General features: G+C 63.2%; 1 protein-coding gene across 1 annotated transcript; it reads left to right on the forward strand.

The window, feature by feature from the left end:
• Positions 1-1,906: 1,906 nt before the first annotated feature.
• On the forward strand, positions 1,907-21,725 carry GNA11 (G protein subunit alpha 11). The gene is made up of 7 exons (XM_030845701.2): positions 1,907-2,073; positions 12,514-12,698; positions 15,029-15,183; positions 15,600-15,728; positions 18,495-18,624; positions 18,709-18,862; positions 19,601-21,725. The coding sequence occupies exons 1-7, from the start codon at positions 1,938-1,940 to the stop codon at positions 19,789-19,791; spliced, it is 1,080 nt and encodes a 359-aa protein (XP_030701561.1). The 5' UTR covers positions 1,907-1,937; the 3' UTR covers positions 19,792-21,725.
• The last annotated feature ends 742 nt before the right edge of the window (positions 21,726-22,467 follow it).

Genomic DNA, 22,467 nt, shown 5'->3' on the forward strand with positions numbered 1-22,467 from the left:
CTAGATGCAGCAGTGATCAGGACATAGATACCCTACAATATGGTGGGGAGGGAACAGGACAGTAAGGGAAGAAAGCAGGTGATTTCAGCCCATGAAAAGGGCCTGGGGAAGTCCAGCAGGGTGGTGCCGGGGTGGGGTGTGGGTGTCATCAGAAGGGGTGCTCAGGGAACACCTGGCCTGACCTCCCCTGGAGGAGGGGGACATTGGAGCCAAGACCAATGTTTTTGTTCAGGTTCCCTGGTTGTGGGTTCTTTGTTCAAGTGGAACTTTCCTCTATTGGTTGGGGGACCTCAGCGGTCCCTGCTCCGGCTGCGTGTCCAGTTGGGGTGGGGATGGAAGCCCCCAAGATGAGTGTCTCAAGAAACCAAACTTTCCTCAGTCCCAATCAACTGATAAATGGAGACTTTGACCCTCCCTTCTCCCCTTATCTCAAGACAGGTGAGCACAGAGTGTCAAGGTGCAGCTTGGAAGGTTTGTGATGGGATCTGGGCAGGGCCAGGTGGAGAGCGGGTGGGTGTTGTGGCCAGGTCATGGCTGGGAGGAGTGCCATCGTCAGGGAACTGTGCATAAGGGCACCTCAGTTTCTTCATCTGTGAAATGGGTCTCCATTTCAGGCTTTTTTCTTTTTCTGTCATTCAAAACACATGGAGCTTCCTGTGTTTAGGCCTCCTTCTAGGTCTCCTTTTGGAAGAGGCCAGATGGTAAATATTTTAGGGCTGTTGCAACTATGCAGGTCTGCCGGTGCAGGGTGAAAGTAGCCAAGCTCCTTAAATGAATGGGTGTGGCTATGCTCCCATATGAACCCGGCAGTACTTGGTTTATAGTAGGTGCTTCATTGATGCTTGTTCCCTGCCCGGAATTATACCAGGCACTGCACTAATGCCTGGTCGAGGCCTGGTATATAGCAAGTGTTGCATTAATGCCTGGTCCATGCCCAGTTTACAGTAGGCATTCCACTAATGTTTGTTTCCTGCCCAGTATATACCAAGTACTGCATTAATGCTTGGTTACACAGTAGGCACTACATTAAAAGCTGGTCCATACCCGGTATACTGCACGCACTACATTAATGGCTGGTCCATGCCTGATATACAGCAGGTACTCCATTAATGCTCGTCCCATACGTGGCATATAGCAGGCTCTGTATTAATGCTAAGCCCAGGCCTGGTATAGAGAAGACGTTCCATTAATATTTGTTCCAAGAACGGAGACGAAGGTTCGTTTCCGGTCAGGTAATGCCAGGGCGCCCCAGGAGGCCGTGAGGGCTGGTACCCCAGTGCCTCACGTTGGGCCTAGGTCGCTCAGCCTCGCGACCGCAGCTGCGGGTCCGAACTTCTCGCTCCGGGGCCGAGAGAGCCGCCGGGCCGAGCGGGGCCGAGCGGGGCCGAGCGGGGCCGAGCGGAGCCGAGCGGAGCCGAGCCAGCCTGACGAGTCCTCCACATTCCCACAATCCCGGGCGGCCCCGCCCGGCTCCCGGTTGCGCGTCCCCCTTCCCACGTCGGCGCAACCAAACCCGCGGGCGCGCCCGCCTCGCCCCACCCCGCCCCGCCCGCGCGACGCCCCGCCCATCCCGACCGCTAGTCCCGCCCCCGCGGCGGGCGCGCAGGCCGCCGCCCACTCCCATTGGCCGTGCCGCCTGCCCGTCGGCGCTGTCCGCGCGCTTGTTAGGTTGTGAGGCGCTGTCGCTCGGTCGCGGCGGCTGCGGTTGGCGGCGGCGGCGGCGCCAGCGGTTGTGGCGGCGCGGGTGGAGGGTGGCCGGGAGGGACCAGCGGCTGAACGGGACCGGTGCTCTCAGGCGGCCGAGGCGGACCGCCGGCCCAGGGGCCGAGCGCCGAGGGCCGGGCGGGCGCGGCCAGGGCGGCTCGGGGCCAGGGCCGGGCCGGCCGGGGGGCGGTGGCGGGGGCGGCCGGCGGGCGGCCGGGGCCGGGGCCGGGACGATGACTCTGGAGTCCATGATGGCGTGTTGCCTGAGCGATGAGGTGAAGGAGTCCAAGCGGATCAACGCCGAGATCGAGAAACAGCTGCGGCGGGACAAGCGCGACGCCCGGCGCGAGCTCAAGCTACTGCTGCTCGGTGAGTGGGGCCGGGCCTGCGGGGTTCGGGCCGGCGGTGCGCGTGGCGGGCGGGCGGGGCGGCCCTGCGTACTGGCCACGGCCCTGCGTGCTGTCCAGAGCGGGCTCGACCCCCGCGGGGTCAGCCCTTGCCTACCTGTGCTGTCCACCTCTGGGCCATCCGATCTCTGCAGCCTGTGTTGTCTAGGTTGAGTCCCTGACATCAGAGGGGCCAGGCCCTGCCTCTGTTGTCCACATCAGCGCCCCAGACCCTCGGGATCTGCTCGCGCCTATGCTGTCCGTGGCAGGTCACCAGTCCTTGCAGGGTCAGCGCCTGCTTCAGCTGTCCAGATCAAGCCCCAGTTTCCTTCAGGATCAGCCCCTGTCTCTGCTGTCCAGGCGGGGTCCCCAGGACCCTTTGGGATCAGTCCGTGCCTCTGCTGCCCAGCCCCTGATCCCTGCAGGGCCAGCTTCTGCTTCTGCTGTCCCGTTCGGGCCCCCAAAACCCTTGAGGGCCTGCCTTCTAACCCCTTCTCAGGAGACAAGCCTCCTCCCTGCACAGGACTGGTCCTCCATCCCTGCCCCCAACAGGTGTGCCCCCTCGCTGCCCCCAGCATCTATTCAGGGCCAGACCTTTGGGCTGTAATCCACAAGACGCACCCCTTGCCTCCTGGCATCCCTTCTCTACTTTTCCCACCAGGTGGAGCCCTGTTCCCTGCAGCCCCTGTTCCCTGAGGCCAGTCGGAAAACCCATGTCCCTCCCCAGTGGAGAGCAATCTGTGGGGGAGAAGACAGCCTTTTCTCTCTTCTTGGGGCCGGGGCGGGTGGAGCCCTGACGGAGCAACCGTCTCCGTCCGGCCCCTCTCCTTACGTCCGAGTGGGAGCCGGGTCTCCTGTGTCCTCTTCCCCGTCCTGGAGAGGATTCCCGTCCAAGTCTCCATCTCCCCCACTGCGCACCTGTTGCACGGAACTAGTCGGCCCAGCAGTCGGCAAGCTGTTGTCACCCCAAATAAGGGTTGTTGGAGGACTTACCTCCGCAGTCAAAGGCAAGAAGGTCGTTTACACAAGCGAAGCCCTTGCCCTGCCTTCTCCGGAGCTCTGCTGCATTCCTGCACTGTGGGGAAGGTTGGAAATGCTGTTGTGATGGGCCCCTGGTGGAAGAGGGGTCTGCCACCGAGGGGTCCACCCGCAGGACGGTGCAGGGTCGGCGGCGGTGAGTCGCTGGAGGCCATGGGTCTTGGAGGGACTGCCTCGCTCCTCCCGCCTGTGGGGACCCTCTGGGTCCTCCCTTTGATTAAAATACCTTCCCTGTTTTTTTTCCCAAACGTTCCACTTTACCTAAAGGCTATAAAATGGGCCATCTTTGCAGAAAAGACAGGCAGAGAGTAACGGTAAAGTTTGGAGGAAACTTGCAGTGGGGTCCCAGTGGCACCTGGGAGGACAGCATGGCCCTGGCTGCCTTACACCAACAGAGGTAGAATTTATTTTCAGAGGGGGGTTGAGAAGTTACCAGCATGTTAATGTTACCAGACAGTCGGCCTTGCCTGGGGGCTGGGGGCTGCATGAACCTCTGCACGCCCCTGCTGCCTGCCCTGTGTGCACCCAGGCTCCAGATTGACGTGGGGTTCAAGGGTACGGGTCGGTGGCCTGTGATCTTGCAGCCTTGCTGTGTGTCTCTGGTCTCCCTGGGCTGGGGCTGAGGAGCCTTGCAGGGGATCTGGATGTGCCCAGCGCCCACCCATGGGTGCGGGCTGTTGGCTGCAGGAGCACCTGGGTCTGAGGTCCCACCCCTCCCTCCGCTGGCTTGCAGAACAGGGAGTCTGCACCCTCCTGGGAAGCTATTAAGTCCTAGGCATGGGGGCAGATAGGAAGATGAGAGCTTGGGGGTCCAAGGTGAAGGTTTATGACACCAGGAGGGCGGCTGTGAATGCCAGGCGGAGCTCCAGGGGACGTGCTGGGAGCCGGGGGGTGCCGAGCAGCATCCCTGCCCCACCCACTCCATGCCGGGAGCACCCCCAGTCATGAGAACCACAGACATCCCCAGCTGTGGCCCAGTGTCCCCCGGGGGCAGAATCCCCCCTGCCCCGTGTCAGCACACAGTGTAAAATGCGTGTTGCAGAGCCGGTATGTGATCGGTGTTCGCTTGTTTTGTCAGATGCTTTGTGGGTGCTTGAAAGGTGAATGCTTTTGTCACTACGGTCCAGAGCCACATACGTGTGTGCCGTCAACACGCAATATGTCTACAAACATGTGTGATAGATGTGTTCGGTTTTGTTGGTCCTGTTACTCCAGGCCACATCCTCATTCACAGTCGTCTGTGGTGAGGAATGGGGGTAGTGAGCGTCCCTGCAGCGGATACACCGGGATCCCCACGGCTCGACGTTGCTCTCCCACTTTACGGAAGAGGACCCCCAGGCCCAGTTAGGAGCTCCGGTGGGGGTCCCGGGCAGGCCCGCCGGCTTCTGCCTCCCGTGATCCCTCCTGGTGCAGGTGCAGTCCCCTGCCCCCCGCGTTTCTGCCACTCAACAGAGAACAACCGAGGAGGCCCCTCGTCCATTCCTTAGGACAGGTTTCCCCTTGAGAACCGAGGCCTACCGCAGGAAGTGCCGGTCCAGGAGCTGAGTGGCTCCGGGATTTCTAAATAAAGCAGGGCGGTCAGTTCCACAGGCTTCCTGTCCAGCCCGCTGTGGCCCCGAGGGCGGTAGAAAGGGCCGGAATCCGGCCTGGGGTGTGGTGGCCCCGGCGGGAAGGGTGCGCCTGCCCTGCTTGGAGGCGCGAGTGGAACGTGGCCGTGGCTCCTGGCGGTGGCCCTGCCTGTCCCCTGCAGACCCTGATGGCTGGAAGCACCTGGGGCCCTGGGCCACCGCTCGTGGCCCACCCCAGGATGAGTCTCAGGGGCTTAAAAGTTAGATGAAATTTTGTGTCACTGAAAGGGTGGGCGCCATCCCTGGAGGTGCAGGAGCCCAGACTTGCTGTCAGAGCCCCTCTCCCTCGGTGTCCTGCGTGCCAGGCCAGTGGGAATCTCCCTCCCCTTGGGCCCGAGCACGGCCTCGCCACGTGTGTCCCTGGGCTCCGGACTCCGTGTGCACAGATGCTTCCCGGCCTCTGCTGAGCTGCGCTGGTCGCTGCCTGAGAGCCTCGGATGTTTAACCACAAAAGGTTTCACTTTCTGATTTTTGTGGTGGAGCCCTTCTCCCTGCGGCCTGAGAACAGGTCGCAGTCACTGCTACTCCTGGGCTGGGAGTTTGGAGCAGCTGCAGACAGAGCCGAGTGGGGACCCCTGGCAGGAGGGATGGGAGCCCGTTTGTCCCTCCTCTGCCTCGGAGGGCCTTGGGGGCAAAGTCCAGCCCTGGGTGGGCGGGTCTGGTCTGGGCCGGGTGTGCGGAGCTGGGCTGCACTCAGGGGGAACGGCCATCTCTGGTCCCCATAGGGCGCTCCTCTCCCATCAGGACAGTGAGCCGCGGGGCCTGTCAGCCCAGTGTCTGTGGACGGGATTGGGGCATCTCCACGGGCTTCGGGGGCACCCGCGTGCGGGGTTAGTTTTTGGCGGAACTCCAGCTGCTCTCAGAACCGGGCCCCAGGCCACAGGCTTGCTGGCTGGGGAGTTTGTGCCAATGCGCCCCAGCCCCCTGCTCCCGGGTGGCCGCGGTCTCTGCCCTTGGCCCAGGCGTGGGGCGCCTGGCGGGTCACTACCAAGGTGTCTGCCCCTCGTTTTCCCCACCACATCCCCGCTCCGGGGCAGGCCCTGCCACCCCATGGCCCAGCACAGAGCCCTGCGGACCTGAGATGTTTGCTGGGTGACTTTGATTGGCTAACTGAACTCAGTTCCCTCAAGCAGGTCGAATGGGGGTGACTGGGCGCCCCGACTTAGGGCATCCTCACATCCTGCCTGGACGTGAGGTTCCCTGCTCCGGGGCCCGTTGCCACTGCTGGTGGCCCTCTGCTGTGATGCGTGGACAGACAGGGACTCAGGGGCACAGCTCGCAGCTGCCGCCCTCCCGAGGCCTCGTGAGTGGGCTTGGGGGTGCTCCAGAGCGAGCACAGCCTCGGCTCCCCGCCTGCAGCACTGTTGGGGGGAAGGCCGCAACACCTGCGAGGCGCTGTGCCCTCCCGTGGTCACTGCTCTCCCGACGGAGGGCTTTACCCGGGTTGACAGGCTGCCCCGGCAGCGCTTGGGAGGCGGGTCCCGCCAGGACCGAGCTGGAGAGCGCGGTGGGATTTCAGTCCCCGTGCCTCCCGAGCCTCGGGTTTCCCTGCTGTGGAAGGAGAGCGTCCCCCAACTCCCGGACTGTGGGAGGGTCAGTGGGGGCGACGCATGTCAAACTGGGGAGTGCCGTCTGTGCCCTTGTCTTTATTCACGGTATCGCGCTGGCTGGCAGTCCCTCTGCGGCCGAGCGGGGACCTCCCTGTCTTGCGGTGGGGTCTCCGGAGCTTGGCCCTCAGGGCTGGGCCTCTCGTTTCCTGATCTGATCCCAGCGCCTGCCAAGGAGGTTTGCTTACGGACCTCGGTTGGCGTAGAGCTGAAAGGTCAGACCCCCCACGGAGGCGGGTCACCCCGTCTCTGCCCCATTGGTCCTCTCTGCTGAGCCTCGACAGGTGGGTGGGGGCCTTCCCGTCCCCCAGGCTGGGCAGCTGGGCTGCACGGCAGGGTTGGGCAGGACTGGGGCTCATACCAGTCTCCCCGACTCCTGAGCGTTAGGCTTCAGGAAGCGCTGCACTAGGACCTGGCACGTGGGACAAGAGGGGGGCTGGCCCAGGGGACCAGTGTCTGCGCCTGGAGTCACCTGGGCAGGGGACGCTGGACCTGCTGACTTAGCGGCCACGGTGTGGAGGTCAGATGAAGGGATGAGTCCCGAGGTCTGCCCTGTTGTCCTCCCTCCTGGCCCCTGTCTGCGCTGGCGCCCGCTGCTGCGGTGTCTCTGAAAGGCCCGTGGCTGGCCCGGGAGAGCTCCCCCGGTGCTCTCACATTCGCTCACTTCCCTGGGTGGCGGTGACCGTGGACCACGAAGAGATGGACGGACGTGAAGCCCGAAGACCTTAGCCTGTTGAGGTCTGACAGTTACTGGTTGTGTGACCTCAGCGAAGCTTCTTGACCTCTCTGTGCCTCAGCTCCTTCACTTGTCCAGCAGGAGGTGGGGTGATAGATGTACCACTGAATGAATGGATGAGCGGGGGCGAGGGGAGCGTGCAGTTGCCTTCCTTGGCTGCACGAGGTGTTTGCACTTTCTCCAGCAGAAGGTCGTCGTGCCTCTTTGATCTTGGACCTGTTGACACAGCTCGGGGCCATGTTGGATTTCCGGGCTGTGTTTCCAGGAGCCCAGATCCCCGGCAGTGCTCTCGCCTGGGCCTCCTGTGGTCCTGGGGTTCCTGGCTTCACTGCCCACATTCTAGAATTAGGGATGGCTGGGCGGCAGCCCTGAACCCCAGCTTCTGACACTAGTGTTCTCTTGCTAGATCGTGGCCACTTGCCCCGGGGGCCATGGATCCTGCACACCTTGAGTCCCACTGGGATGATGTCGGACCAGCACCATCCTTCCTGTCCTCCAGGCCCTTTCCCTGCCCCTCTTCTCTCCCACATTTGAGGAGTGGCTGCCTGGGCTCAGACATAATTCCTCCCGGTCTGCGGTCCTAGATCTTGGCCGACCGTGCAGGCGAGACAGTGGCTTTCTCCCTCTGTCGCAGGGATGGGGCTGCTCTCCTCCTTCCTCTTCTCCAGTTAGTCTCAGCTGGGCAACTGGTGATGCCACTGAGCACGCCCAGAGATCGTCCTGCAGGCTCCCGGCCCCGCTGTGCTGTCTGGCCCCTGCCAGGCCCCCAGGGGCAGGACCCCTCACATGGGTGGTGCCCCCATTCTTGGAGTTAGGGCAGGGGATGCAGAGGACCTGAGGGGGACACGTGACAGAACCGGGACTGTGGATTGGGGCCGAGTTCATTTGGTTCATTCGGGAAAAATGTGTGCGGTGACTTCTGCGGGCCGGGCCTGTGCTGGGGCTGGGTGTGAGGCTGCTGGCAGAGCCCCGCCCTCGGGGAGCTGGCTCCCAGCAGGGACAGACGGGAGCAGCAGGCCAGGAGCAGGTGGGGCGCTGGGGGCACTGGGGCCCTTCCTGGAAAACGTGAGTTTGGGTTTCTGTGCAGGGAGTTGGGGTGGCGTTCGGGAGGGGCAGGGCCTGATGCGTGGGCGACGTGAACAGTGGTGTCACGCGCCGGCCCTGGGCCGCAGTGCCACGGCTGTCCTCGTGCAAGGTTGGGCCGGTTGCGTTGTGGGGGACAGTGGGGGCCAGGGGACCCACAGACACGAGCTCGGAGTCTGAGTACAGCCAGGACCTGGGGCCACTCGGCGTCCTCGCTGGGAGGGGGTGTGGCGGTAGGTGCCCTCTGCACCTGTGCAGGTGCGTGGCTAGAACGAGGCCCATCATGGGGTCTCACACGGTCTTGCTTGAGGGGGGCCTTGCTCTTCTCCCTGGGGGGCAGCTGTTGAAGGTTTTTTTTTTTAATAGATATTTATTTGGTTGCGCTGGGTCTCAGATGCAGCTTGCGGGCTCCTTAGTTGCAGCACGTGGGCTCCTTAGTTGTGGCTCCCAGGCTCCTTAGTTGTGGCATGCGAACTCTTAGTTGCGGCACACGAACTATTGGTTGTGGCATGCGAACTCTTAGTTGTGGCATGCATGTGGCATCTAGTTCCCCAACCAGGGATCGAACCTGGGCCCCCTGCATTGGGAGCGTGGAATCTTCCACCAGGGAAGTCCCCATGACCAGATCTTCAGGGGGAACTGACCAAGGGCGGGGCAGGATGAGCTGGAGCTGCCAGGGACCCCCGGGCAGTGGCTACAGCAGATAGGCCTGGCCGTGAGGTCCAGGTGGGCCTCGCACCCCGAGACTTCTCTGAGCAGGAGGCTGTTGGCTTGGGCGTGTTGGGGGGCCCGGGTCCCAGCTCCCGGCACTGGGTGCCGGCAGCATGTGTGCTGAGTTGGGCCAGGGGGTGGGCACCTGGAGAGGACGCTGTGGCGGCTCTGCATCCCCCGGAGCCTTTCCTCCCTCCCTCCCTGGCCAGTGGTGGCCGAGCTCTGGCCAGCTGGGCCTGCCGGTTCCAGAGCCCAGGGCCCGCAGCTCCGGCCTTCCACCCACAGCTCTGCCGGGAGGTGCCTGCTGGGACTGGCACCTGTCACTCAGTCGCTGTTGGCCCTGAGCACAGGTGACACGCCACCCTCGACGTGCGGCTCGTGGGGCTTTCCTCCGGGGGCCCGGCCTCTGCAGCCGCCACCTCCACAACCTCCTTTCTCTGTCCTTCCTGGCAAGGTGGCATGGCCCAGGCGGGGTCACTGACTGTCCCGCCTCCTGGGCCACACTGTCCCCAGGGTGTCCCTTTTGCTGCGTTCTCCCCCAGCTTTATTGAGACGTAACTGCCACGCGTGTTGTGTGATTTAAGGGGTGCACGTGAGTACTTGACACGTGGATTGCGACATGATCGCTCGTGAGGCCCGTCACCGCCCCGTCACCACCCCCTCACCTCACTAGTGCCTTTTGCTCCTGCACTTGATCGCGGTGCTGTCTTCGCAGCGGCTCCTCTGCCCCCAGCAGGGTTCGGGCCATGTGCCTCGTCCAGGACCTCCGACGTCTCCAGGGCCAGTTGTGTTTCCGGCTTCCGAGGGGTCCGTCTTCCGTTTCTTGGTTTTCGGGGCGTGTCCCAGCTGCGTCGTCTGTGTTGGGCACCGGGGCGTCCCCCGTTCTCCCTCGGCCACTCTCTGGCCGGTGATCACGGCTCCTCCGTGAACACCCGCTGTCCCTTGGTTGTTGGCACGGGCGCGTGCACGTGTGTGAGACCCTCGGTGTCCTGCGCTGCCTCTGGGGAGCTCTGGGGGGGCTGCCTGTCCTTTGCACACCCGTTTTGGAGACGCTGGCTGTGGTCTGAAGTCAGCAGGCTCTCTCTGGATCTCCCCGCGCCCTTGTGCTCGGGCAGCTCTCTTGCCCCTCCTGCAGTTCAGGGGGGTGGACTCAAGGGGCAGCGCCCCGGGGCCTGAGTGGCTGCCCTTTTCCACCTCAGCTGACCTGTGGCTGCAGGGGGTTGGGCTTTAGTGGCCACTGGTCTGATGTTTCTGGTGAGAGGCCCTTCCAAACACCAGCAGGGCACGTATCTTTTTACAGTAGCATAGTGTCAAAAACAGGGGTTCTCACCTGGGGGTTCCTGCCCCCAAAGGACATTGGGCAGTGTCTGGGGATGTCTGTGTGTCACACTGAGGGGATCCTGGCATTGAGGGGGCGGGGCCAGGGGTGCTGCTCAACACCCCAGAGTGCCCGGGCCGGCCCCAGTGTCAGCAGTGCTGCGGGGACCCTGGTCCAGAGGAAACCACGCAGGGCATGGCATTCCTGTGTGTCGCCTCCCCTCCCTCACCCCGCCTCCTGCAACGAGGGAGGAGTGCGTGGACCCCTCAGGGAGGTGTGGGGTCACATGGGGTCCTCGCCCCTCCTGCCTCAGAGCTGGGGTGGGGCCTTGGTGGGAGTGGGCGCCTGGCCTCTGGTTGATGTTGCGGCAGCAGTGGGATGGAAGGTGGCATTGGCGTAGTTACCACTCGGTGACAGAACCAGAGTCGTATTCTTTTATTCGTAAAAGGACCCAGTGCCTTGATGGAGGTCCTAGAAAGGGGCAGCTGCAGTGAGGCGGCCTCTGCTCTGTCTCCCCAGGTGGGCTCAGGCATCCGTGGTCAGTTACTCAGACGCGGGCGGAGGGCCTCCTGCTGCAGGATGGTGTGGTCACTGCAGGCCGCTCAGAACCCATGTCTTCTCCGGGAGCTCCCGGGCAAGGAGGCAGGCAGCAGATGCCTGAGAGAGACTCCCTGAAAGGCAGCGGTGATGGGTCCCAGTGCAGAGGGGAGCTGCCTGCCCTGTGCCCACGGCACTGGTGGCTGTGAGCCGGATGGCGTGCAGGGCAGGACGCAGCTCAGGCCCCTTCGTTGGGGTGGGGGACACAGGTGACTCTGAGACAGGGTGGGGAGGATGAGCCCAGGCGGGCTGGGGCGAGTCTGGGGGGTTCTGAGTCCCCAAGAGGGGGCCTGGGGGCTTCAGTGCATGGGTGAGTGGGGACCTGTGTTGGTTATCAAGTAGGGGTTTGAGGCCATGCGTCCTTAGGCTGTAGAAGTTCTCTCCCGCTGTGCAATAAAACCACCCTGTAACTTAGTAGCTGAAAATAGCACACAGGCAGATTCTGAGGGTCAGGAGTCGTGGGGGTTCTGGCTCCGGGTCCCTTATGAGGTTGTAGAGCACGTGTTGGCCGGGGCTGCCTCATCTGAAGGCCCAGTGGGGCCGGAGAAGCCGCTTCCAGGGTGGCCCCTCACATGGCTCCTGCCCACATGGGCCCTCAGGGACGGCGCTGCCCCCCGGCCCCCGCGAAAGTCCTACAGAGGACGGGGAGCCCCGTGACTCGTCTTGGAAGTGACAGGCCATCCTTGGTCAGATTCTTCTGGTTGGGAGGGAGGCACTGAGTCCAGCCCGCCCTCCGGGAAGGGTCAGGCTCCCCCTCTGCACGGAAGACATCCCAGAGATTTGTGGGCACATTAAAGCCACTAAAATGCAGTCCCTGCGTGTGGAGGTGAACAAAAGTGGGGGTACAGCTTTGCCGCTTAGAGGGTGACAGGGCGGTGAGAGGCTGGAGCAGGAGAGGAGCCCTCCCTCCTGCCGCAGCGCTGGTGCCGGGTGGGGCTGGCCAGCCCTTGATCCCGGAGACTCCGTGCGCCCTTCTCTGAGGTGGGGCCTTGACACCTGACACCTGGAGGGTGGTGGGACAGAGAGGGGAGGGGCCCCGGGCACCCAAAGGGCCTCTGGGCTGACAGGGACGTGGGCCTTGGGGCTGTTCAAGCGCCAGAGTCACGCTCGGTCTCGGGGTGGCGTGAGGTTGGGTGAGGTACAGGTTCAGGGGCTGCTGGGGACTGTGGGGGGCATGGCCCGGCGCCCTGCGAAGGCCCAGCGTGGCCTCGACGCAGATGCCAAACTCGTGCCCTGAAGGAAAGCTGTTCTGATTAGAACAGCCGTGGGTTGGCGGGACGTTGTCACATGAGGGCATGTGGGACAAGGGAGCTCGTCACGTGACCAGTTAAGGGGGTGGCAGCATCTGGGGGAGACACTTCACTGCTCCTGGCCTCCAGTTCCTCGGCTGTGGCCAGAGTTGAATTCAGACCGAAGTTGCCGCAGGTGCCGCGGCTGCTCCCTTCCCGTCCCTGCCCACGTTGTTGTCCCGACCTCCTCTGAGCCTCGGCGGCCCCTGTAGACAGGGTGTGCGTGGGAGGACGCGGCCCGCCCTGTTGTCCAGGCAGCAGCGGCTGGCCAGGCGCATCCCCACCTCGAGCCTCGTGGGCGGGACTCCGCGTGTTCGGGGCTCCTCGTGGGCGGGGCTTCTCGTGTGCAGGGTGCGGCGAGCCCACGGCTCGGGTCGCGGGTCCGGTCCCGCTGGGTCTCACTGGGCCATTTGCAGGCACGGGTGAGAGCGGGAAGAGCACGTTCATCAAGCAGATGCGCATCATCCACGGGGCGGGCTACTCGGAGGAGGACAAGCGGGGCTTCACCAAGCTGGTGTACCAGAACATCTTCACCGCCATGCAGGCCATGATCCGGGCCATGGAGACCCTCAAGATCCTCTACAAGTACGAGCAGAACAAGGTGAGGCCCGGGCGGGAGCGCCGGGCGCGGCGGGGCGTCCTACAGGGGGCAGAGTGAGTCCTGGCCCCCTCTGCGGGCCAGCGTCCTACCAGGCACTCCACGCACTGTATCAGGCCCTCTGTGCCCCCCGGGGGTGGCACGTTCTCTTATTTCCTTCAGTAACAGCTTATTGAGAAAACGTACATACCAAGTCACCCATTTAAAGTGTGCAATTTACTCATTTTTAACATATTCACAGAGTTGTGCAACCATTGCCTCTAATTCCATAACGTTCTCATCACTCCAGAAAGAAACCCTGTCCCCACTGGCAGTCACCTCCCCTACGCCTAACCCAGCCCCTGACAACCAGGAACCCACTCCCTGTCTCTGTGGATCTGCCTGTTCTGGACATTTCCCATCAATGGAATCACACCCCGTGTGTCCTTCTGTGTCTGGCTTCTCTCACTGAGCATCGTGATCTCAGGGTCCATCCACGTTGCAGCGAGTGTCAGTGCCTCACTCCTCTTTGTGGCTGAATGATGCTCATTGTGTGGAGGGACACATGGTTTGTCCATCGTCCATCGACGGACGCATGGTTGTTTCCACTCTTCTGGCTCTCGTGGACATGCTGCTGGAACACTCGTGTGCAGGTTTTTGTTTGCACGCCTGTCCTGGTTTCTCCTGGGCGCGTCCCCAGCAGTGGAGGTGCGAGGTCCAGGGTACCTCTCGGTTCGCCTTCCAGAGGGGCTGCCTGCCTGCTGTCCGAGCGGCGTTGCCCCGGCCGTGCACCAGGGGGCTCTCTCTGGCGGCCTCCCTTGGCTTCGCTTTTGTGGATCTGTTTTCGGGGACTTCTCTTTCAACTCCAGCAGTTTGCCTGGGCTGGCACGTGGCACCGTGTATTGGACCATGTATGTCCAATAGGATTTAAATTAGTCTGTTTACTTGGAAGCTTAAGAAGGCCAGTCAACCAGATTTCTGATATTGGTGTCTTCCTGCCTTGATGCCCAGTTCACGGGTCATCAGGGACCCTACGGGGCCCAGCACTGGGTCTGGGGCCCGGCCAGCCTGGCTGTGGGAATGAGCATGTAGGGCCTGCTGGAGCTTCTCACCCTCTGGTTCGTAGGATTGCTCGCAGCTGAGGCCCCTCAGCGTCCAGGCCCCACTTTAACCGTGGAAGTCCAGAGGCATCTGGAACAGGGATTGGCAGACTAAGGCCTGTCTCTGTAGGTGCAGCCTTGCTGGCGCGGGCCACGGCCACTCGATTACACGTCATCCCTGGCGGCTTTCGCTGCAGCAGCAGGGACAGCGTGGCCGTAGAAACAGACGTCTGGTCCCTGGCCTACATGCATCCGCAGTTGGGGGTTTTCTGGGGCTGGTGTCTGCTTCTCCTGGCCCAGATTGGGAGGCTGGGAGGGTGAGGCGGGGCTGAAGGACGCTGTTGTGCGGGGGCTGGGGCGGGAGAGCATCCCTGGGAGGTGACCGGTGGGTTCCAGAGCCTGGGCTGGGGCCCCCTCATTCCTTGTTTGGGGTTCTGCCCAGCTGTGTCCCCTCCCCAGTCCCTCAGCCGTGTGGGTGGGACCATCCCGAGCACAGGCATGTGGAGCAGGCTGGAGGAGAGACAGGGGGTCTCCTGGGGGCCTTCTGCCCCCGGCGGGGTGTGTGTGTGTGTGTGTGTGTGTGTGTGTGTGTGTGTGTGTGTGTGTGTGTGTGTGTGTGTGTGTGTGTGTGTGTGTGTGTAGGGTGTGTGTGTGTGTGTGCGCGTGCGCGCGTGCGCGTGTGTGAGTCTCTGGGGTGGTGTGTCTCAGCGAGGCTCTTTAGGAGCGGGTCTCCGAGCCCTGTGGTCCAGGGTCTGTGGAGGCTCCATCCCAGGGGCATGAGTCGTTGGGCCACTGGACTGTTATGATTAACTCAGCCTCCCCTTCCTGGTGGGTTGCTCTGGTCCCCAGACCCCATCCCAGGCTGCACACGAGAGGACCTATGCCTTCAGAGATCCCGAGGGTTTCAGGAGCTGTGTGCTTGGAGTCGGGGGGCAGGTTCTTCTTAGGTCACAGCAGCTCTCTGTGCCTCGGTTTCCTCACCTGCAGCATGGGAACACAGGGGCAGCCAGTGGTGTTTGTTCCTCTGTCCTGTTTGGGTGCCCCGGGACTGAGGTGCGTGGCGGCCGGGTGGGCCCTGCTCCCGGGAGCTGCCTCCATCTGCATTTTCCTTTGGGGGCCTGGCACTGGGGGGCGATCGCTGCCGGTCGCCCTTGCGTCGTCCTGATGCGTGTTCATGGGAAATGGGAGTCAATGGTTCCGAGTCGGTTGCCGGGTGCTGGCGCTGAGCATCCCGGCCTGCCCCTCGCCCCACAGGCCAACGCGCTCCTGATCCGGGAGGTGGATGTGGAGAAGGTGACCACCTTCGAGCACCGGTACGTGAGTGCCATCAAGACGCTGTGGAACGACCCCGGCATCCAGGAGTGCTACGACCGCCGGCGGGAGTACCAGCTCTCGGACTCTGCCAAGTAGTGAGTGGGGCCGGACCAGGCCTGGGCGGAGGAGGGTCTGCATGGCGCCTCGTTAGCCGTGACGGGGCGATTTCCCTGCAGGGAGGCGGGTGTCTGCGGGGATTTTCCGTTGTCTCTCTGCCCCTTTTCTGTGTCTCTCAAACTATTCCAAAGTGACAGGTTTGGTTATGAAAAGCCACCCCTCCAGCCCACAGCCTCTCTTCGGAACCCCGGCGCCGTCCCCATCCCCGGACAGCCGTCCCTCAGAGCTGGGGCGGGGTTCTGTCCCAGGCGTTCCCTGCAGCCTCATTTTGCCCCTGTCCGTTCTCGTCCCAAGTACTTGGGCTGCTTGGGCCCCTCCCAGCGCTCAGGAGACCTGGGATGGCCGGGAGGCCCCTCGTGGGCTGGCCTGAGCGGCCCTGCCTGCTGTGTTGCAGCTACCTGACTGACGTGGACCGCATCGCCACCTCGGGCTACCTGCCCACCCAGCAGGACGTGCTGCGAGTGCGCGTGCCCACCACTGGCATCATCGAGTACCCCTTCGACCTGGAGAACATCATCTTCAGGTACCTGTGCCCCCGGCCCCGGCCCCCGGTGTGGGGCAGCGAGAGAGGGTCCTTGTCCGTGGCTGTCACCAGGTTTCCGAGTGAGCCAGGCCCTGGTGGCGCTGGCAGGGCTGAATGGAGGCGGCCCCGGGGGCAACGGCCTCCTGGTGCGGGCTCCGCGTGGGCCCCAGATGGGGGGAGGGTGCCAGCGCGTGCGTGCGGATGGGCGGGCGGGTGGTCTGGAATCCAGGCCAGAGCAGGGGTGCTCCAGGCGGGCGGTGGAGGAGCCTGAGGGCCCCCGGGGAAGGTGGCTCCAGACCCCTCTGCGGCCCAGTTCCGAAGCCCATGCAGCCAGAGTGAACTCAGGGCCGTCCCCAAGGATGGGCCCCGCCACCCCGTGAGGTCACAGCTTGTCCAGAGCTGCCAGGCGGCAAGGCCAAGTGTGTTTCCCGGGGCAGCCGTAACAAATGACCACAGATGGGCAGCGTAAAATCACAGAAATGCATCCTCTCCGAGCTCCGAGGTCAAGGTGTCGGCAGGGCTGGGTCCTCCTGAGGGCGTGAGGGGAAGCTGCTCCGTCCCCCCAGCTCTGGGGGTGCTGGCAGCCCGCGGCGTCCCTTGGCTTGTAAAAGCCTCGCTCCATCTCTGCGTCCGTCATCACACGGCCCCTCCCTGGGTCTGTGCCCATGTTTCCTTCTTACGGTAACTCCACTGATCACTGGATCCAGGGCTCCTGCTCCAGAGTGACCCTGTCTGAACTAGTGCCATCTGCGGGGACCCCGCTTCCAGATCAGGCTGTGTCCCCAGGTTTCAGGGGGACTGACTGGGGGACACGGTTCGCCCAGGGCTCTGAGGCCCAGGCTCTGGGGTGGGATTCCTGCTCTGGCTGCGAGCCTTCCCTCCCCGCCACTGCATGGGGTCCCTTCTGCTGGGCGAGCCCACCCCAGGGGCCCCAGAGGCAGCGCTGCTGGTGGAGGTCCTGCCCTGTTGCCTTGAAGCACCAGCCCCGGGGGCGTTCAGGGAGTCTGTTGGGTTTGCCTTGAGGTGCCCTCTGGCCCCAGGGACCGCATTTCTCAGGCAGAAGCTTCTGGGAGAGGGGGAGAGTCTGGGTGCCCCCAGCTGGCCCCCCATCCTTTCTCACCTGTCAGAGCCCCCGGGGTGCCCTTGGACCCTCAGGAGTTGTAGGCATCACACTGCACATGCCTGATGGTACATTTTCTGGTGAGAGTTCAGCATTTCGGTTTCCTTCTTTTTTGGTCAGATTCTCGATGGGGTCCGGGACCTCAGAGGCCTGCAGGGCACAGGCCGGGGCTATCACTGGCCTTCCTCCCGACCCCACGTTCCAGGGTCCCCTCACATGGCCTCACCTTGGCCTCCGCAGCTACTGTGCCCTCTGTCCAGAACGCCTCCCCCCCTCCCTTTCCGCCCCTCCCCCAAGCCTGTGTGTGCGCTCTGCTGCTGTCCACACTGCAGAGTGGCCCTGCACCTCTGCCGCCACTGTCCCTTGGCCAGCCCACCCCTTGTCTGGTCAAGGGCTTACAGAGGGCAGGCCGGGGGCCCGGGCAGGGAGCTTGTGCCCCCATCTTGATCGGAGCTCACACAGCATCCAGTGACAGTGCGATTGGCCTGATGTGTGAGACCTGAGCCTGGTCCCACATGGACCTCCTGCAAAGACCTGACCCCCCCCCGCCCCGCCCCTGGAGGCCCAGGTTCCCGCCTGGCTGTACTGGGGAGACTCAGCTCCAGAAAGGCTGTGGCCCCTGACGCCGTCGGCCCGATCGCGCTCCCCAGACTGGCAGCGGCAGCCCGGTGGGCCTGGTGTCCACTCACCCCCCTCCCATACCCTAGGTCACCCTGGCACATCCGCCATCTGCCTGTGCTTGCTAGAACCTCCTCTGAGAAACCCCCGCCAGGCGGATTGGCCTCTGCTGCCTGACTGTCCAACAGCTGTGGACGGGCCTGGCCCGGGGACCCTTGCCTTCTCAGGCTGCTGTTCTTTCTCGCCATCGTCTTCAAAAGTAGAGGGCTTTGGGGCTTCCCTGGTGGCGCGGTGGTTGAGAGTCCGCCTGCCGATGCAGGGGACACGGGTTCGTGCCCCGGTCTGGGAAGATCCCACATGCCGCGGAGCGGCTGGGCCCGTGAGCCATGGCCGCTGAGCCTGCGCGTCCGGAGCCTGTGCTCTGCAACGGGAGAGGCCACAACAGTGAGAGGCCTGCGTACCGAAAAAAAAAAGTAGAGGGCTTCCTCGTCAAAGAAAACTTAAGAAACTCACAAGTAGGAAGCGGGGACCTGTCACCAGTCGTGATGGTCAGGGCGCTGTCCCTAGTGTGTCCCCGCCCCGCCTGGTGTCAGCATCTGTGTGCCGACATCTCCCACTGGACAAGCAGCCTGCTCTCGCCGTGGCTGGGGTGGGTTCCAGCATTTCATAGGTGATGCCGTGTGGTATCCAACAAGGGGAGACGGGTTTCCAGATGTGGGACATCCGAGGTCGCCCGGCTCAGCCCCACCGGGGTCTGTGCCTCACACGCTCCACGGCGCTCCCTGTAGGCCAGGGCCCCTCCCTCGGCAAGCAGGCTCCTGGCTGTCTCGGGGGTCCCCCCTCCCCTGCTTGTGCTGTGTTCTCCTGGCTTAATGGTGTTGCGGCTTTGCTGGCTCTGACAGGTGACTGAGGGGCCCTCGTTGCTCTGATGCCTCAGGGGTCGCTGTGGCTCTGGCAGAGGCGGCTGTGCTGGGGGTGGGCATTGTCATCTGCAGCCCCGCGCTGAGCCCGTGCACCCCGCCCTGCAGGATGGTGGACGTGGGGGGCCAGAGGTCCGAGCGGAGGAAGTGGATCCACTGCTTTGAGAACGTGACGTCCATCATGTTCCTCGTGGCCCTCAGCGAGTACGACCAAGTGCTGGTGGAGTCGGACAACGAGGTGAGGCCCTCACTGGGCCCAGGGAGGGGGGTGCCCACAGGCCCTTTTGGGGGACCTGCCGCCAACCTGCTGCCTGCCCCTCAGAACCGCATGGAGGAGAGCAAAGCACTGTTCCGGACCATCGTCACCTACCCCTGGTTCCAGAACTCGTCCGTCATCCTCTTCCTCAACAAGAAGGACCTGCTGGAGGACAAGATCCTCCACTCCCACCTGGTGGACTACTTCCCCGAGTTCGACGGTGAGCCCGCCCTAGCGGCCTGTCCTGGACGCTGCCAGCGCCTCCCTCACCCTCTCTGGGCCTCGGTGGCCTCGTTGGCGACTCAGGAGTGACACGAGGACGGCGTTTCCCAGGCCGCACGGAGGCCGCGGTGCAGTTAGTGTGGCCGGAGCTCGGCAGGCGCCTCGCAGGGCCCTGGATGGTGGAGAGAGCTTCGTGTCCCCCGGGGGAGCGTCGTCTGTGGGAGGGGGCACCCTGCGGTCACCGCCTGGCAGCCTGTCCCCACCTGCCCAGGGCCCGGGCACGGGGAGGAGCGAGGCGCGGGGGATACGGGGTGAGCCGGACCCCTCCTGCCATCCCCACCCCCCCACGCGGAGACCCCTGGGGGCGCTCCTGGGGGGCAGTCGGGGCTCTGCCACTCCCTCCCCGGCGTCTCCCGGAGGTGCTGCCTGAGGAGCCGGGAGGCCGGGGGGTGGGAGTGTGGGGTAGGGTGGGGGGGTCGGGGTGTGGGGTAGGGTGGAGGGTGGGGGTGGGGTAGGGTGTGGGGTGGGCGGCAGGCCAGAGCAGGAGGCTGGCTGCCAGGGGGCAGCAGGGCTGTGGACACATGCCTGAGTGGGAGGGGGGTGGACAGAGAGGAGGCGGGAGCCAGGGAGGTGGGAGGTGGGTCTGCCTGGCAGGTGGGCCTGAGTGAGGGGCTGCTGGGCAGGGGGGCTGCGCGGCTCCCTCGGCTCATCCCGCCCCTCCCCCCTCCTCCGCCAGGCCCGCAGCGGGACGCACAGGCCGCCCGGGAGTTCATCCTGAAGATGTTCGTGGACCTGAACCCCGACAGTGACAAGATCATCTATTCCCACTTCACGTGCGCCACCGACACGGAGAACATCCGCTTCGTCTTCGCCGCTGTCAAGGACACCATCCTGCAGCTCAACCTGAAGGAGTACAACCTGGTGTGACCGCGCGGACTCCCGCCAGCCGCCTGCTGGTCGCCAGTCTGCCCCAGGAGTCGGGCTTTTTTCATATTTTTAAACAAATGGTTTTTATTTCACAGTTATCAGGGGATGTCCATCTTTCTTCCTACACACCTCGTGCACCTTCTCATCTTTGTCAGTGGCAGAGGCCGCCTTTTTCTGGCCTTGACTCGTGGCTTGCTTTTTTCTAAAAAAAACAAAAAAAAACAAAAAAGGAAAAAGAAAAAAAAAGAGAACCCACAGAAGACGGGCAGAGATGAGACCTGGCCCCCAGCGGCGCGAGACACTGCCTCCGGGGACAGTTGTTGGCCTGCTTTCTTCTGATCTCCGAAGGCGTGGAGACGCAGAGGCTGGGACTTCTCTTTCTTTCTTGTTTAAGTTATTGACGCCCTCACCACTGTTGCCGGGTTTCTGCCCCGGACTCCAAGACGTGGGGGTGGGTGGCGCCCCCCGCTGCCCGCCCTGGGAAGTGCCTAACCATTTTTTCTTTTTTTTTGAGGAAACAAAAAGCAGCCCCTGGGGCCCTGTCTCACAGCCCTGCCTGCCGCGGGGGCCTGGGGCGTGGTTCTCCGGGTCTTCCGCTGGGAGCGCTCCTGGGCTCTGGGCTCGGTCCCCAACCCTGAGGAAGCCCGCTTGGACTGGGAGCCACTGTTTGTTTTGTTCCATTTTGTACCCAGTTTGGAAGCAGTGAGGGTGGGGTAGGGACTTCTTTCAGAATTTTCTCAGGTCTGTCCCCGAGAGGCAGAGACGCAGGGAGGGTTGCCCTGGCGGGGCTGTGGGTGGCTGGGAGATGCCCACCGCCCTGCACTCTGCCCGGAGCCGAGCTGTCGGGGCTCGTGGCAGCTGGAGGTGGGCCCTCAGCCTGGCCACGGCCACGCACTGAGGGGCCCTCCCCGAGGGCCTGAGGGCCGGTTTCTGGGGGGAGGAAGTGGCCGTCTCATGTGGCGTGGGCCGAGCACTGCAGTGGTTGGTTTTGTGTGGTTGGTTTCTTGCACCAACGTGACGGGAGTGGCCCGCCGGTGGCGCCCCGCACCTGCCCTGCGTACCTGGGCCCTGCGAGTGAGTGCTCAGGGCGGCCCTTGACCAGGGAGTGCAGAGAAACAGCGCACACGTCAGACCAGCCCCACACCAGCCCTGTCTCTGTCCGTCCGCCTCCCACCTCCCTCCTGTGCCTGATACGCAGGGCCCAGGGTCGGGGGCAGGCTTCTCGGCCTGTTTTCCTTGGGCATCTCCACCCGAAGGGCCCTCTCTGGTGCCGTGCGTCCACTTGCGGGGTTTGTGCCATAGCCCTGACGTGCGGCCGGGGACGGTGGTGCCGCTGGCGGTGGGCTCCCAGGGGCCCACAACGCACAGGGAGCCGGGGCAGGCCCTCGAGGGGGAGGCGGTGGGGGGCGCATCCAGAGTGTTAACTTCCGGAGGGGCTGGAGTGCCAAGATCCCGGGGCAAGCCCGGCTGCTGTGCCCAACCTCCCCGCCTGGCTCGCTCGCCTCCGAGGCGCTTGCCCGAGTGCCAACCTACCCCCACTGCTGTGTCACGTCACCCAGCAGAACTGCCCTCCGAGTGCCAACGCCCCAGTGGTGTGAGGGGCCGTGCCGGCTGGCGGGGGTGACCTCGCCCACTTGTATATTAAACAGTCCTGATTTCAGACAATTTAAACCTTAATCTATTTAAAAAAGAATATTATATAAAAATGCTGTTTTTAAACCTTTTGTCATTTGAAATGCATGTATTGTCCGTGCGGGCTGAGGGGCGGGCGCCGTCGGCTCAGTGCCAGTCTCCTGTGGCCGGAGCTGTCCATGTTCAGGCAGCGTGTCGGGGCCCTGACCCCTTAATCCAGAGATATGTGATGGAAATAGACTTTTCATACCTTTCTCCTGAAATGAATTCTGTTTTAAATTGGAATAAATTTTGTTCCTAAACACTCGGCCCCCTGTGGCTTATTTCCTGTTACTGACTGGGGGCGGGGAGCAGCAGAGGGGCCCTGAGGTCCCCGGGTTGTCACCTGACTCCTGTGTGGCCTGCGGGGCCCTGGCACCTTCAGGATGGGGTCTGAGGTCACGGGAGCCGCAGCTCGGCCGCCCGGGGTGTACCTCCTTCCCTGAGCTGGGACTGCGGCCCCAGGGCCCCTGACTTCAGGTCAATGTGCTGTGCTGTGGGCTGGAGCATCCTGCAAGAGGAACTCCTCCTCGTGGGGGGCAGGGGACAGAGATGGGGCCTGGGTTCTGGGCCCAACTGGCCACTCACTGTCGCGGATCCTCTTGGGAAGACGGGCCCCTCCCCCGGCCCCATTTCTTTCTGCAAACCAAGATGTTGGACCAGTGATCTCCCTGCCAGCTCTCAGTCTTTTTTTCCTTAAAAAAAAATATTTTTTACATTGTGGTAAATACACCTACAACTTACCAGCTTCACCATTTTTAAATATACAGTTCGGTGACATTAGTTTCATTTGCAGTGTTGTGCAACCGTCAGCAGTAATTGTCTCCAAAACATTTTCATCACCTCAAACAGAAACTCCGTACCCATTAATCAATAACTCCCCACCCCCTCCCCCAGCCCCTGGCCCCCACCATCCTATTTTCTATGGATTTCACTCCTCCAGGGACTCCATGTGAGTGGAATCACACAGTATTTGTCCTTCTGTGTCTGGCTTCTCACTGAGCA

The sequence above is a fragment of the Globicephala melas genome, chromosome 3, assembly GCF_963455315.2.
Source record: "Globicephala melas chromosome 3, mGloMel1.2, whole genome shotgun sequence".
NCBI lineage: Eukaryota > Metazoa > Chordata > Mammalia > Artiodactyla > Delphinidae > Globicephala > Globicephala melas.

What these genes read in the sequence shown, in the direction of transcription:
- GNA11 (XM_030845701.2), top strand. Translation starts at nt 1,938, where the DNA reads ATGACTCTGGAGTCCATGATGGCGTGTTGCCTGAGCGATGAGGTGAAG. An exon ending in GCTCAAGCTACTGCTGCTCG is followed by an intron (nt 2,074 to 12,513) that starts GTGAGTGGGGCC and finishes GGCCATTTGCAG; the next exon opens with GCACGGGTGAGAGCGGGAAG. An exon ending in CTCTCGGACTCTGCCAAGTA is followed by an intron (nt 15,184 to 15,599) that starts GTGAGTGGGGCC and finishes GCTGTGTTGCAG; the next exon opens with CTACCTGACTGACGTGGACC.